Consider the following 16,255-nt stretch of genomic DNA (forward strand, 5'->3'; position numbering starts at 1 on the left):
CTAGTAATTATGTTGCTTCGGGTTCCCTCGGGGTTAGGTTAGGTCAGCGCTCGTATTCCAGATATCCTCGAAACGAGCAGCCTGTCTCGTAGCGATGGGAAGCGTCCTGATGGAATGACGCCACTTGCGTTGACACTTTAGCGCCCTCCCATCTTCCTTCTACCGGCGTCAAGGTGGGTTCGGCTGCTGCTTCTGCAGAGGATCTTAAGCGGCGCAATTATGAAAATCTCAATGAGTCTTACATATTTGAGCCGTTTGGAGTTAAAACCCTGGGCCCGTGGGGACCAAGCGCCCACAAACTGTTTCGTAAGATGTCTCAGCGAGAGTTAAGACATCTTTTCTTACGATCCATAGGCTGGCCTATACCTTGGGCAACGCATTAGGCTGGCCAACCAGAGCGTGGCAATGTGGCCAGCCTTCTGGGCACCTTCCCCCAAGGAAGCGATTGAAATGTCTTTTTTTATTTATAAAGCTGGTACGTAATATTTTAATTTTTACTTTTGTTTTTTTTTATTTTAGGTTTAGTTTAGTTAAGTAGTTTAAAGTATTTAGTTGGATTATACATATGTATAGGTTCTTATTTATTGAATAAATACACAGTGCTGGTAGGTACATTTCTAAAATTTTAAATAAGAATAAATTCAAATTGTTTAATGCTGTCGCATTATTTATTTATTATTTATTCATTTACATTAACATATTCTGCACATACATATACATGCATTCATACATTGACCCTGCAAGGGTGTAGCAAAGTCACAATCATTTAATACTTAGTTAACATTAACAATTACAAATGCTTAATTACAAATGCAAATAGTACTCGTATAGTGGTGTTTAGAGATACAGGTATACCTAACCTACCTTCATGAATAATGAATACCTACTCGTAGCTATTGTTATGCATTGGTTGGGAAATCGTGAATATTATGGGAGAGTCTGGTAATTTGGACTACTTTTTTCAATCCCATTAAAATTCAGTTTCATTATGATACAAGAAATAGAAGTGCGTGTAATTATTCAGATTCTAAGATTCCATTACATAGTTGGTTACATACACGACGACTAAAGGCGCGTTAAAAAAACCTAAAATCTGTCGAATAAATAGAGTTCCTTTGTGAGTTTCATACTTACTCGGTAAACACGGAACCTTTTTGTCGTTGGAACGTCTTCAAATGTATAGTAATCCAGTGACGACACAAGTTGCTTGCTTTCAGATTACAAACTAACTTAAGAGTAGTTTGCACAATTGCTACTCGTAGAGCATAAAGCTAATTAATAATACGTGCCCCTAGTTTGTTCACCAAACATGATTAGTGTAGCGAACGGTCAATGTTAGTAGTGGGCAAACAAAGCCACCAGTGGCCACGCTCGCGCCCGCTCAGTCTAACGAGGGGACTCGCAAAAATGCGTCAGCTGTATTGCCGCCCAAAATTGAGAGTTTCCTCTTTCAGTGTTTTACAAAATGTTTAACGAAACAAGCTTCTTTTACGACATCGAAATAAACGAATGGGTTGAGCTACTCGCCAGGGATGTGAAGGAGCGGCCGGAGTGGGTGCGCCTCACGTTTGTGGCGCTGATGCTGGCGGTGTTCGCGGCCGGGCTGGTCGGCAACCTGCTCACGTGCGCCGTCATCTACTGCGACAAGACCATGCACACCGCCACCAACTATTACCTCTTCAACTTGGCGATATCCGACCTTATACTCGCCTTCGCTATATTGTTAGAGCTGAGATCATATACCACGGTGGCAGCAGATCACAGTTTTGAGTATGAATATATCGAAAACTTGATATGTATAATACAAATGGTTATAACAGTAGCTCTGATGAATAATGGCATACTGAACCTAACTGTGCTGGCCATTGAGCGGTACATAGCGATCTGGCATCCTTTGTTATTGAACAGAAGACCTATTTGGCGTAGGGTGACGAAGGTCATCGCATGCATTTGGATCGTTGCCATTTTGGAGGCTCTACCTGAAATTTGGACACTAGCTTTCATTAAAACTAATACGTTGGCCGTATGTTTTACGGTGCCGACAACGTTTGCTAGGATCTTGAACGGGGTCCTCGCTTTGGTGACGTTCGTGATTCCCCTGGGCATCATGGTGTTCGTGTACTCGATGATCGCGTTCAAAGTGAATGTCACGCCGAGGAAAAATTCAAGGGACAAAATATTCAACCAACGGGATAACAAGAGCAGAGTTCATAAGCTCGTTGGTAAGTTAAATAAAACAACATCAGAATGTTATGCAATAAACGATTGAGTATTGAGTATTGAGAATCTGATTCGGATTGCCTAAAACTGCCTTGAATTAAAATCACTAGAATTTTTCAAAGTTTTTGCGCCAAATTTTGCAGATGGAGATCATTATAATGTAATTAAATGTCCAAATACTTAAGTCTCCTAATGTGAGTCATACGACCTATACATATAAATCTTTAGCACTCTTTACTAATGGTAACACATGTTGGTGATCAGCAGCGGTGACCGTGTCGTTTCTGGTGTGCTGGGTGCCCTTCTTCGCTCTGAGGCTCGTCATCTTTGCGTACAACATGCATCACCCTTCATGGTTTTCTCAGGTAGGTATATTATGTATAAATACCTAAAACTTAATTTATTAGCATGCGTTATTATCTGTTTAAATTTTTTGGTCTATCTGTTTTTATGAATCTGAACTTCCAACAATATTGATATTATTTACAACAACATTTTTGTTTATTTTCAGAATTGGGACTTATTTATGATGGTAATTTCATTCAACAGCTGGTTTAGCATAGTTCTCAACCCTATACTTTGCAGCTTAATGTCAACTAAGTTTAGAAAAGCTCTTAAGGTAGGAATAACAGCGAATATAATTAAGTAATTTTCCTTAAAAATAATATAGTAAGTACAGGCCTTTTACAAAAACAAATTATTTGAGCACTGATAACTTAACATATAAAATAGTAGGTACTTTAAGAGCGTTTACGTCTAGCGTGGCATGTCAAGTTTAGGTAATTTCGATGCTAGTTTTATTCACACTAAAATAATTATGACTGTGTGCGTGTTCTCACGCTCTATAGTCAAACCAAAATACTTTGATCCACCATCGTAAAAGTGTGCCAGGCTGTCAAGTGACAGCTCAAGGAAACTATAAAATCTTCAAACCTTCCAACACCGACTCCATAATTATAAATAATGGTATACATTAGTCCTAATCAATAATAAATACGTAAATTCTTTATCAAATAGTAAATTATCAAAGGTTTTTTACTATTTTGAGAATATTTTATACAGCCTTTGTTCAGCAGAAAAAATTTTGAATTTTAATGGTGAGAGATTTTTTTAAATCGGTTCTATTCAAAACAAACTTTTCCTGTTTACTATTCTTTTTTTATCCGGAAAATGCATAACATTTCATACCCACCAGCTGCGGGGCCAGCTAGTGGGTTATGTGGGGTTCTTTCTACCAGAAGGTGGGTAGCCCCTACACCCACTAAAAACCTGACTGTTTCTGCCATGATCCATATGAGTGATATGAGGGAACGCAGGACATCGCCATTGGCTGTTGCCTGTAGCATTCGTCCTTAGCCGCCACCAGACACCTCCATGTCTGGCGACCGAGGCCTGTTAGGAAGGGACAGTTGGAGACCATAAGCTGTCCTCTCAGCCCAGGGTGTCGGCGGCGGATAACCGGAGTGTCGACTGAGGCCTCTCGCTCCCCCTTTCCACTGCTTCTTTCTGTGAAAGAACACTTTCACAGAAAGTAAGCACACTATACCATAAGATTATTTGTCTTCTCATCATATATTTTATACTAATGTAGATATTGTTTCCGAAAGCGAGCGGGTTCATTCCGTACCTGTACGCTTCATGCGTTCTCTAGCAAAAGCTGAAAATCAGTGTTCTGCCCTTTTGAGGGTAGTGTTTATACTGAGCTCTTTGCTTTTTTCATCGCTGCGGCACACATCACTCTGACGCAGGGAACTATTTGAAACGCTAGTCATCTTTATCTTATGTTGTTTTGTCACTTTTGTTATGTTGCAACTGTTGAAATTATTACTAACCTGTGTCACCTAGTGTGTTTCTTGACTAACTAACTTTATTTCGATATTGAATTGAATTTCAATAGCAACTATACATAATGTGTGTGTTAAAAGCATTAAAAAAAAGTGTGTTACAACAAATAAACAATTTATCGTACATTTTCCCTTGGGACCTATGGTCACCTCGCAACTGGCGTCTATTCTCGGTTGTCGACACTAGCTTTGTCGCCACTGAGGATAAATGGCATAAATAATATCGATTGTCACCAGTGATGACACATACTTTCCCAGTTGTAGCTACAGGCTTTCTCACAACTTATGACAAATTAGAAAAATACATCCCAATTATGCCTAGTGGGGACGTACACAAATATTGACACAAATGTCATCGTGCATGACATATTACGTGAAGTAAAAGTCAAGTAAGACCAGATGAATACAAATATTATTAATTTTATTAATAATTCGTACGCGTGGACCTCGTTTTACTCCTTAGTTCGTAAAATCTGTTGTTTGATATCATGTTGATAGATGGCGTTTCACGGCTTCCCCCGCATGAATATTTACGAACGTCAAAAACAGTAGTTTGTCCAGCGCTGTAGATTTTAACCAATGACGATAGATTGCGCTTTTTAGTCACGTCTTATTTATTTATTGAAATTTATTTGTCACATATCGTCATAAATTATAGCCTATAATTATGTTAATCTGGTTTATAAACAATAATACTGTAAAGTTTCAACAAAATCCGTTCAGTAGTTTTTGAGTGAAAGAGTAACAAACATCCAGACATCCAAACTTTCGCATTTATAATATTAGTAGGATTGTTATACGTCGCCACTAATCACAATATTTTTTTTCTCATTTATCCTCAGTAGGGACATAGTCAGTGTCCACAACCGGGAATAGACGGACTGCGGATACTATGCGGTATCCACGAATTACCTCAGCCTGTCAGTGATATCATGCGTTGCGCTTTTTTGAACAGTAGGATGCTCCACGACTACACAGCACTGTGCCATACTCGAGCCCCATATAGGACCATATAACGCGCGACGCAAAAGTATAGTCAGCGACTCAGTGCGGCCGGGCCTCCGAGATTAGGCATCAACCGGCTTAGTGCGCCGGCGGAAGCCAAAAGCTTAGGGGTGAGACGATTCAAGTGGCGGTCAAATGACCACTGTCCAACTAACGACAATCCGAGGTACCTACCGCAAAGATTTTCCGACTGTAATATGTTGTGTATGTTCCCCCTACAACTAGGTGGGACCCTGCTGGCAGAGCATTCCTATTAACTATTCTGTAACCACCTATTTATGGCAAATAAATTATTAGTATTATTCCTCTTTATAATATTAGTAGGTATACAATATACATACATAACTTGCTGTTCCAAATTTTCGTTATTCGTTTTCGTTTCATCGCTAAAAATTACTTAATTTTATTTTTCATTACGTCTGAAATAGAATTTGTAGTAAAAATAGACTGTAATGAAAAATAACAATAAAATATTTTAATTACCACGTGATCGCAAAATCTACCACCAAGATTTTGCGGATACACTATAAAAGTCCAGCTACCTGTCAAAGATCAACGTACGCGTGACACATGTCAGCAGAGCACCGAGCGACGTGACCTCACTCTGGAACGCCTCGAGGCGGACTGAATTTGAACGATTCGTGCGCGGCGATTTATAGTAGTTTTCAAATACTCATAGAAAAAAAATTACAATGAATTATTTTAAATTTCAAAGTAAATATTTTAGATAAGATATTCTTCTATTATATTAAGCTATTTTTGTGTTGAATAAAGGAATTTTATTTTATTTTATTTTTCTTTATTCAGAAACCACAGCTCTTTATAATAATAATACAAACAGGTATTTTTGTTCTTACAGCCAATAATGGATTCTATATATTATTACAATCTCGTAAAAAACAGTCAAAGGGGCAAAAAAAAAAAGAAACATAGGCTTGCATGCAGGTTGTGTGTGTGTGTGTGTGTGTGTGTGTGTGTGTGTGAGTGTGCGTGAGTTTTCATTTACCTAATAAGTCGCAAATCTCCCTCTTGAAAGAGTGCCTGGACGTGCAAAACAAATCGACTTGACTAAACTTTTTGTTATAAATGCGGTGCATTCTGCATACCACAGAATTTTGGGAGTAATTACTGCGAGACAAAGAACTGCTAAAAAGCTTAGTATGTCTAGTACGGGTGCGAGGAGCACCAAAAGTAAGCGTTTTGGATGCAAGGTTAAGGCTGTCTATGTTGCTATTGCAGATGTTATAAAGAAAGGTCACGTCAAGTAAACAACGACGGTCTTCAAGTGACATAATATTTTGGGATTTACAAGAATCCTCGTAATCTGACCACATGTGGTATTCGCGGTAGTTAAGATGCTTTACAAATTTATGCTGTATTTTTTCTATTTTGTGAATGTGGGTGATGTATTGGGGATTCCAAATGCAGCTACAATATTCTAATACACTCCTTACATAGACGTAGTAAAGGATTTTTAGACAATTTATATCCGTAAAAGGTCTACTTACTCTTAAAATGAAACCTAGGTTTCGAAAAGCTTTAGCCACCATTGTGTCTATGTGCAAATTGAATGTTAATTTCGAATCTAGGAGTACGCCCAAGTCTCTCACTGATGATGAGGGTTTTATTTTTATGCAATTTATGGTATATTCAAACTTGACGGCATTGGTTTTGCGTGTGAATGTTAAATGTGAGCACTTACTAACATTGATATCGATTCTGTTCTTACTGTAGTAAACACTTAGTCTATCGAGATCTTCTTGCAAGCAGACACAGTCCTGGATGTTTCTAATTTTCATGTAAATTTTTGTGTCATCTGCGTACATTAAGAATTTTGAAAATTTGAAACACTCTTTTATGTCGTATAAATAGCAGGCATATAAAAGAGGTCCCAGGATTGATCCCTGGGGAACACCCGATAAAACAGTTATATAATCCGATCGACAACCTCCTATCACTACAGCCTGACTTCTATTACGCAGATATGAGATAAACCACCTGAGTAAGTTACCTCGTATACCCAGTTCACAAAGTTTTCTGGCAAGTATGATGTGATCGACACGGTCAAAGGCTTTTTCAAAGTCAGTGTAGATCACATCAACTTGATTACCGCCGTCCATACTATGGAGGGTATCCTCAGTAAATAGCGCTAGGTTGGTTGTAGTTGATCTATTCTTCATGAAGCCATGCTGCTCTTGCGGAATTAAGGGAGACACTATTGGATAAATATGATTGTGAACCAATCTTTCAAATAACTTACTTAAAACATTAAGAATCGATATAGGACGGTAGTTCAAAACAGATGTTTTAGTGCCTTTTTTGTGTATGGGAACTACGTGTGCAGTTTTCCACACGTTTGGAAAGTAGCCTCCAGTAAGGCATCTATTAAAAATACCTGCAACAGGTTCAGCCAGAGACTTGGAACATCGTGAGAAGAATAATGGCGGTATATTATCAGAGCCGGCCCCTTTTGTGACGTCTAGTTTTTTAAATAGATTTAACACATACATAGCGGTGACCTCAACAGTATGAATCACGTCCTGGGATATATTATCTGATAAGTTACAACTGGGATAGACGGATGCCGGTTCTCTAAAGTTCTTAAGAAAAAAGTCATTAAACGCGTTACAAATATCTAAGTGACTGTCCAAAGTCTTATTATCATAATTCATAACACTGGGATAATCCGAGTGCCCATTCCTGCGGGATTTTACATAAGACCAAAATAATTTAGGATTAGTTTTTATATTATTTTGTGACTGTTTTATGTGTAGATCATAGCAAGTTTTCTGCAGTGCCTTCACAGAGGCTCTTAAATTAGAAAAAAGTTGGTAATCTACCGGATTATTATGAAGATTCCAATTACGATGATGTCTTGATTTTTCTTTAATTAGATTAATAAGGCTCTTATTGTACCAAGCTGGATAAGTGCGGGAGCTAGAGATATGAGATTTTGGAACGTGCTCGTCAATTACTTTATATAAGATGCGGTAAAATTTAGCAATTATATCATCTATATCAGATAAGTCCAGTATAAAAGACCAGTCTTCGTTTAAAAGATGTTGATTAATTTGTGTGTAGTCAGCTCGCGTATATTGATATTTTAATCGCGATTGCGGTCTCACAGGAGGAATAAATAAATCAGTGGCACATATTTCTAATGAAGGGTGATATTTGTCTTCAGTAACCGTAGGAGTGTCCGATCTACTAGTTTCCAGAGTGATATTCGAGAATATGAGATCCAAAATGCCATCATGGTGGTTTTTAATGAAGTTGTATTGAGTAAGCCCTATATAGGAAGACAATTCAATTAAATCCGATGCCGCAGACTGAAGGTCGGAAGACCCTTTTTTCAGTATTATCGGTTCTTCTGTGCTCCAGTCAATACAAGGTAAGTTGAAGTCACCTGCTATAATTATATGGTCATCACAGTTAATGGAGGAAATATGTTTCACCATCTCGGCAAGCTGCTGAAGACATAAAGGAATTTTAGAATTCGGTGGAATGTAAACAACAGCTATGTGCAGATCGTTTGTGGAATTAAGTGACTTTGCTGAAATTGTCACCCAGATGCATTCGAGCAAGGGTCTTTGCCACTCTGGCCGAGGACGAGCCTCCAACTTTTGAGAACATAGCACCATTACTCCACCACCCAAAGAACCACGATCGCGCCGGAAGACATTATATTTAGTGCCACAAATTTCGCTATCCAGGACACCTTCACACAACCAAGTCTCTGTAAAAAGGCCTATATCGCAGTCAGAAAGCAGCATATTATTATAAAAAGTGTTAGTTTTAGTACGTAAACCTCGTACATTTTGGTAAAACAACTGAAGTTTGTTGCGAAAATTTATATGTGTACTAGCCATTTTTATTTTGGTAAAAGTAATAGTACTTGTAAACAGAAATATGTAGAAATTGAACTGAGTAAACTAAATTGCATCTTAGTGTGAATTCGTAATAATAAAATTACATAGGAAACTGAGGATGTGCAGTGAATATACATAACATTTATGGTGAAAAGGTGTGAATTTTGTGTTGGAGTGTGTGATATGAGTGTGAGTGCGCTGCATGCAAGATTAAATGAAAAGTTACTTAGGTTAATGGTAAACGACAAAAAATTATAAATAAAATTAAAAATGATCAAAGGTCCAGCTAGGCGATTTTCTCTAAATCTGCAGTCGAAGATATCACGATCGGTGGGGTTGAATCGCTTCTTCGAGCGAATATCCTGCAGTTTTTTGTCCAGATATACTTGAAGCCTGATTCTTTGGCTTTTAGCTTGCATGCTGCGAGGAGACCCTTATTCTCTCTAGTAAGGTGTTCATTTACATAAATTAGGTCAGTATCCTTCCCGAGCTCAACATCCCTGGCCACGATAGTGCGTCGCTTGCGAGCGGCAGCTATTATTTGGTCTTTAATTGCACGTTGTTTTAGTCTGACTATAATAGCGCGTCCTCGCCCAGCACTCGCGGGACGCCTAGGCTGAACACGATGAGCGAACTCCATGTCATCAGGGGTAATGTTGACACCAATATGCTTGAATATTTTCGTGGCTACATCAGTGGTGTTCTCCAATTTATTTTCCGGTATACCAACCAATTCTATATTCTGAAGTCGCGTCCATTGCTGTTGCCGGGAACATTCCTCTTCCAGATGTTTGATGCGGGAAGTACAGGACGCCAAGTCCTTTTTGAGGCTAGAATTTTCACTCTTTACGACCTTCAGTTCAGTAAGGATGTTGCTTTGAGCTTTCCTAAGATCACTATTTTCCTTTCTTAAGTCCTCGAAAGTTTTGTTGAAAAACGTTAAAGAGTTCTGAAATTCAATCAACTGCAACTTGACACCGCTGATCTCATCAGCGAGATGTTCGCTGATGGATGCCTTAACCCATTAACGCCCTCTGTACACACGTGTGTACACTTCTTTAAACTTTATTTCTGAACGCAACTTCTAATGTTAAGTCAAATTACTTGATAAAACCTAATCTAGATGTCGATACAAGGTAAGAAATATAAAAAAGTTGGAGGGTGGTGCAAAAATAAATGTCTAATTAACATTTTATTCCGACCTTTTCTCAAAGTGACTGGCGCCGGTTGTAAAATAATACTGATATAACATATTTTAGCTATAATTTGATTCAATTCTACGTTTCAAGGTAAGTTTACATTGTAAATTATTATTATAAGCTAAAAAAATAATAAATATATACATATAACATACCAAAAATTGTTCAAGAATGTTGGTGTACACGCTTGTGTACAGTGGGTGAATGTATACTAAGAAAAACATTTTTTTCAAGACCTGGTTGATAATTGAAGATGTCACATAGATAACGTTTATCATCTCAAAACGAGTTTCAAGACTAGAGGAAGCCATCGTATCCATTATGGCAGCTGAAGATGACGATACGGAGCTCAAATTGATCATCGTACCACCTGTTCCTGCTGTTGTTAGTGATGAAGAAGAAGGTGCATAAGATGATTTGACTTCCTCGGTACTTTGAGATATACCAGGTACTATCGAGCTACGCCACAAACCTTCAGATGAAGAGCCGGAGTGGGTCAGTAGCGATAAAGAAAGTCTTTCAAGCCTTGGTCCGGCTCAAAAACGTGCTCGTAACGAAGTTGCTGATAATCCTACTTGGAGAAAAATATCACCCATTTTTTCTACTGCTCATGAAATGACCTAAACTAGTGGATATGGCGGTCTCAAATGCATGGCGCTTATATGTACTTACCGTGTAAACCAAAAACACAACGTAATTGGATCAATTGGCTTTTAGGCGATCTATTGCCAGATCGTATTTACCCAATAATAAAACGAAGACGCGGCCATCATCGTCAACATCATATTTACAGTCAAGCAATGGAGGGCATAACCGTATTGTAAACTCTCTTAGGTATGTTATTTGCCATAGTAGGGGCGTTGGCGTTGCTCTAAATGCATGAAAACGCTTTGCGTAGAGCGACCTTGCTTCGGGAAATTTCTCATCTGATCCGCCCATTGTACACACCTGTGTACAGGGTTTTTTTTCAAGGTTTTTAATTTTTTTTTTATATTTTTTTGTGTTTATAGATTACTTGTAATCCATTCAGTAGCAATAATAAAAAATATTATGAAAATATATTGTGGTTTCACTATGGGCGTTAATGGGTTAAGAGTACTTGCGAGCTCCTGTCTTATCACGGCCCTTAAGGTTGCCTCCGTAACATATTTTTGTGCATGTAGGTCACCATCGCTGGTCTGAATCCCTGATGTTTTGGATTTATTGCGCAGGGTAACATTGCTTATTTGGTCGTCCGTGTCACTTCCGTCCGCCCCACCCCCGGCCGTGCCAGACGACGACAGCGCCCGCAAAGGCGTATTTGTGTTATCCGACTTTGGTAGTCTGCTGACACATTCTGGACATTTCCATGTTCGCTTGGCGTCCTGTGACATAGTTCTAAACCGCTGGGATGTAATACTAGCACATTGTAAGAATATTGGTGAAAAAATCACTTTGATTTTTGGGTATTTCACGTTCTTTTAATTTGTGATTTCTTATTGTAAAATGCTTAAATCTAAAAATTTTCTCAGATAACTATTTGCCCAAGGATCTATGCTATAGGATGTAAATGTTTGTTAAATCGTTTTCACAGTATTTTTATAAAAATTTCAGCTTTCAGCAAACTGACGCTAAAGTGGAAATTTACAAAACCTGTGTGGACTTATCTTGATAGAATTCATAAATGCTAAACTAATCGCAATATTTTCTCAATTAACTATTTAGACGACGAAATTGCCTAACTATTTATGCCTATAACAAATTTGTAGTATTACTGGTTAATGATTGTAACGAGTTGAAAAAGTACTGTTTATGCGCCAAACGGCGTAAACGCTCTTAATCGTGATTTTATGAACCATTAATTTTGGCTGTTAAATATTCGCGAAATATTTAAACGGTTTCTACCAAATACTTAACTAAGACTTTACTTAAGCCAGAATTATAATTGAAATGCAATTTTATTTTTGTTTATATTTAATATTGAACGTTACAGGTAATATGGGCGACAAAAATAAGAAAGACCCGCGAAGTGACCCTGCGCACGCGCGCGACTGTGTGAACGGAATGCAAATAATAATAAATAATATAAATAAAACTTTTATTGCCAGTAAAACCAAATACATAAAGTCCTTATATCTAGCGGATACCGCACTAAGCATAACTTGTGTCGCGGTAACCTTTAAAACTTGTTACACAAAAAGAATCTTTACTATGTGTGGTCTGGGAACATTCAGATCAGACAATTACTAACAGTTTCAGAATGTTATTAACCAGTTAGTTAAATGAAATTACTTACAATATTTTAATGTTACTAGCTACTTAGTCTCTATAAGTAATGTACTTAATTTACTTAAGTAATGTAATGTACTTATTTTAATAAAAGTTTTAGTGCAAAGCGTATTGCTGAGGCAATTAACTACTTATAAGTTAATATTGTAAGATTACCAGACTCTACATATACAATTTTATATTGATTGTTTTAAACCCTATCTTAATTTATGATGCCTTGTCAACGTTTGTGTCAACGTTCTCAACTTTTTATAAGGATTACTAGTTTTACAGTATCATTATGTAGGTAGCTGGTAGGTGCTACCTTTTACTCTGTCTTCTATTGTTCTTTTTGTATTTTTTTATTAAAAAGGTAACTTGACCTAAGAATAAGTAGGTACATGAATTTGAATACCAATCAAAATCGTGATGTAACTCGAATGTGTTCATATTTTTTAAGAACCTTTATTATTAAAATTGTAGTGTTAAATTGAAATTATTCTGTTGTAATAGAAACTGTATCAACGTGGTAAACACGGGAATTAGTTTTATTGCAACGCCGTAAAAAATTAAACCCGTGTCATCGTCGTTTGCTTTTAGATTACACTCTATTTTGGTTAGCACAAAGGATACCTATAGCATTAAGCTACGTGTCATTAGTTTGTTCACCAAACATGATTAGTTTAGCGTATGTTAGAAGTGGACAAACACAGCCGCCTACATACACGAGAAAACGCTCGCACCCGCTCAGTTACGTGAAGGAGCTCGCTGAAAATGAGTCAGTCTGACTGCAACCAAAGAACACAGAGCCCTATTCAGTGCCGTTGCCCAAACTTGTAAACATGTCCAACGAGACCAGTTACTTTTACGACTTCGATATAAACGAGTGGGCGGAACTTCTCGCGAAAACCGTAAAGGAACGACCGGAGTGGGTGCGCCTGATGTTCATGGCGCTGATGCTGACGGTGTTCGCCGTCGGGCTGGTCGGCAACCTGCTGACGTGCGCAGTCATCTACTGCGACAAAAGCATGCACACCGCCACCAACTATTACCTCTTCAACCTGGGAATATCTGACTTTATACTCGCTTTTGGTATATTGTTAGAACTGAGATCCTACAGAAAGGCTAAAATAGACACTGTAGCAGATTACGTTTATGTGTATAGTGAAGTGGGGGACTTGATATGTAAGCTACATTCATTTATAACGTTAGCCCTGATGAATAATGGCATACTGAACCTAACTGTGCTGGCCATTGAGCGGTACATAGCGATCTGGCATCCCTTGTTACTGAACAAGAAACCTATCTGGCGCAGGGTGATGAAGGTTATCGCATGTATTTGGATTCTTGCCATTCTGGAGGCTCTGCCCGAGATATGGACGATAGCTTTGATTAAAACAAACAAACTGGCGATCTGCTTCATCGTGCCGACGACTTTTGCCAGGATCTTGAACGGGGTCCTCGCTTTGGTGACGTTCGTGATTCCCCTGGGCATCATGGTGTTCGTGTACTCGATGATCGCGTTCAAAGTCAATGTCACGCCGAGGAAAAATTCAAGAGATAAGATTTTCAACCAACGTAACAACAGGAGCAGAGTTCATAAATTGATTGGTAAGGAAAGTTGATGAACAACAATATACAACAATTATTGCAAATTAAAATTTGGCCTATCCCTTTAAATGTCTTAGCTTAGATGCTTACGAGCCGCACAAAATTCTACCGACAGATTGAAAGCCTTTTTATTATTTGTCAGCGTAAAAAGGTAAAAAGAAAACCTGAGTTGACGTACTTAATACAGTGATCGTATAAAGCCTGTTCAGCATAAGTGCTTATTAATACGTGTTGTGGTGATCAGCAGCGCTGACCGTGTCCTTCCTGGTGTGCTGGCTGCCCTACTTCACGCTGCGCCTGCTCATCTTCGCTTCCAACATGAGGCATACGCCGTGGTACGCTCAGGTTGGTAAATCGTTGAGCTTACATTTTTTTCCCTACATTAATAATTGCGATAACCGCAAACGTATTCCCGCTAAATCCTACTAATATTATAAATGCGAAAGTTTGGATGTCTGGATGGATGTTTGTTACTCTTTCACGCAAAAACTACTGAACGGATTTTGATGAAACTTTACAGTATTATTTTTTATAACCCAGAATAACATATAGGCTATAATTTATGACGATCTATGACAAACTAAATTTCACGCGGGTGACGTCGCGGGCAAAAGCTAGTAACCCATAAGACGTAAAAAACACACCATGCAGCTAACAAGAGAAATTACGAAAATACAATTAACAAACCTTATTATGTAGCAGCTTCAATACAATAACACTTCACACACATAATTTAGGAAATAGTTTTTTTCACACACAAGTCCTCACTTATTTTTCGCCTAAAGGCAGGTAGTATATAATAGTAGTCTTTGGCAGACCGTAGTTATGCACTAAATAAATGCGCACTAATTTCCACATTTTAATTACAATAATAAATTTAGCGGTGCGCACACGCTTCTGATTTTGACAACTAATTAATGAAACGTCAACGATCACAGTACTCACATCGCGTAATTCAAATTTCGAACACCGTGGTGCAGGCGTTTTTTTACTCGTTCGTTCCTCAAGGGGGCAGGCAAAGGACGTAAAATCATGCAGCCTTGTTAATAACATTGTGCGCTTGAATTTGTCGAATCAAAGTTATACATAAAAGTAATGTTTATTAAAAATGTAGGAAACAAGAAAAGTTTAGGTTTCCAGCCTCTATTTCGGCTCTATTTTTCATTTTTGTCGCTTTTAAAACCTTAACCTGACTGCGCTGTGGTTTAAAAATATGGCTACACACTACCGATACACGGACGGAAACGAATTGTCGTTTAACTATGAAATCACATATTTCCTCTTTAGAACTGGGATGTGCTGCTGATGGTGACGTCGTTCAACAGCTGGTTCAGCATCATTCTCAACCCCATGCTCTGCAGCTTGATGTCTACCAAGTTCAGAAGATCCCTACAGGTTAAAAAATACTGTGCTTTTTTGAAAATTATAATCGAACTGCCTAAGGAGGGAATCGAACCCACAACTTTTCACGACGAAGTTTGAGATGCAACTCTTAACGCTAAAAATTAATAACAATACTGTGCATGTCAAATTATGTGTAATTTGAGTTGCTAAAATGTCTGTCTTTGATGATAATATTAGTCTCCTTCAAATCTTGTTTTGTAACATGAGGGATCAACTGCGATCCAAACACTGAAGGTACATAATCGTATCGTACTTACACTAATATTCTTTTGTTTATTCGTTCCAGGTATTATGGACAACAAAAATAAGAAGGGCTCGCGCTAAAACGCCTAAAGTAGTAACTGTATGGACTGTATAATGCCTACGTACTTACCTAGTACTTATACTAGTTGATAAATCGCATGTAACACCAATGTCGATTGGCTCTCTCTGGAAATAGTAACAATCAAACGTTACTTTTCACCGGGTTTTAAAAAGTTAAATTACATACTTAGTAGGTAGTTAGTACCTAATCTTTAGTAGGACCTTAGATCTCCGACTCCAATAAGTAACTACTGACAAAAACAGACTGGAAATGGATAGCTTTTAATTTCTATACGTTATTAAATTTTGTTTTTGTTTTTATTTCTACCATAAATCGGATCCTATAGTTCCCAACTTGTTTTATGCATATGATATTAATGAATTACCCGAACAAAATTAAATATCAAAGCCAAAGAACAAATTAATATCTTCTTTTCCTTATTATTATCCAAGTGACGGCCTTTTGGAAACAATTAAACGCACGTGAAACCATTCATTGGCTTTTTTAATCCACTTAAGTGCTCGATACATACTGTGTGTGCTGTATGCAAAT

At 37.9% G+C, this 16,255-nt stretch overlaps 2 protein-coding genes across 4 annotated transcripts; both read left to right on the top strand.

The window, feature by feature from the left end:
• The first annotated feature begins 9 nt into the window (after nt 1-9).
• Nucleotides 10-12,257, top strand: LOC135072369 (neuropeptides capa receptor-like). Of its 2 annotated transcripts, none has more exons than XM_063966268.1 (4): nt 10-2,222; nt 2,485-2,585; nt 2,732-2,839; nt 12,110-12,257. In XM_063966268.1, exons 1-4 carry the CDS (start codon nt 1,466-1,468, stop codon nt 12,173-12,175), a joined length of 1,032 nt encoding a protein of 343 aa, XP_063822338.1. In that variant the 5' UTR covers nt 10-1,465; the 3' UTR covers nt 12,176-12,257. The 2 variants fall into 2 exon arrangements, with proteins under 2 accessions (XP_063822338.1, XP_063822339.1); XM_063966269.1 differs by having other exon boundaries at nt 2,488-2,585.
• Nucleotides 12,258-12,889: 632 nt separating this feature from the next.
• Nucleotides 12,890-16,084, top strand: LOC135072864 (neuropeptides capa receptor-like). Of its 2 annotated transcripts, none has more exons than XM_063966902.1 (4): nt 12,890-13,995; nt 14,240-14,340; nt 15,283-15,390; nt 15,686-16,084. In XM_063966902.1, exons 1-4 carry the CDS (start codon nt 13,227-13,229, stop codon nt 15,755-15,757), a joined length of 1,050 nt encoding a protein of 349 aa, XP_063822972.1. In that variant the 5' UTR covers nt 12,890-13,226; the 3' UTR covers nt 15,758-16,084. The 2 variants fall into 2 exon arrangements, with proteins under 2 accessions (XP_063822972.1, XP_063822973.1); XM_063966903.1 differs by having other exon boundaries at nt 14,243-14,340.
• The last annotated feature ends 171 nt before the right edge of the window (nt 16,085-16,255 follow it).

The sequence above is a fragment of the Ostrinia nubilalis genome, chromosome 6 (genome assembly GCF_963855985.1).
Source record: "Ostrinia nubilalis chromosome 6, ilOstNubi1.1, whole genome shotgun sequence".
In the NCBI taxonomy this organism is placed as follows: Eukaryota; Metazoa; Arthropoda; class Insecta; order Lepidoptera; family Crambidae; genus Ostrinia; species Ostrinia nubilalis.

Excerpts from the sequence above, each read along its gene's own strand:
- LOC135072369 (XM_063966268.1), top strand. The coding sequence starts at position 1,466 with ATGTTTAACGAAACAAGCTTCTTTTACGACATCGAAATAAACGAATGG. Across the intron at positions 2,223-2,484 it reads CAGAGTTCATAAGCTCGTTG|CAGCGGTGACCGTGTCGTTT; the intron begins GTAAGTTAAATA and ends GTTGGTGATCAG. Across the intron at positions 2,586-2,731 it reads ACCCTTCATGGTTTTCTCAG|AATTGGGACTTATTTATGAT; the intron begins GTAGGTATATTA and ends GTTTATTTTCAG.
- LOC135072864 (XM_063966902.1), top strand. The coding sequence starts at position 13,227 with ATGTCCAACGAGACCAGTTACTTTTACGACTTCGATATAAACGAGTGG. Across the intron at positions 13,996-14,239 it reads CAGAGTTCATAAATTGATTG|CAGCGCTGACCGTGTCCTTC; the intron begins GTAAGGAAAGTT and ends TGTGGTGATCAG. Across the intron at positions 14,341-15,282 it reads ATACGCCGTGGTACGCTCAG|AACTGGGATGTGCTGCTGAT; the intron begins GTTGGTAAATCG and ends TTTCCTCTTTAG.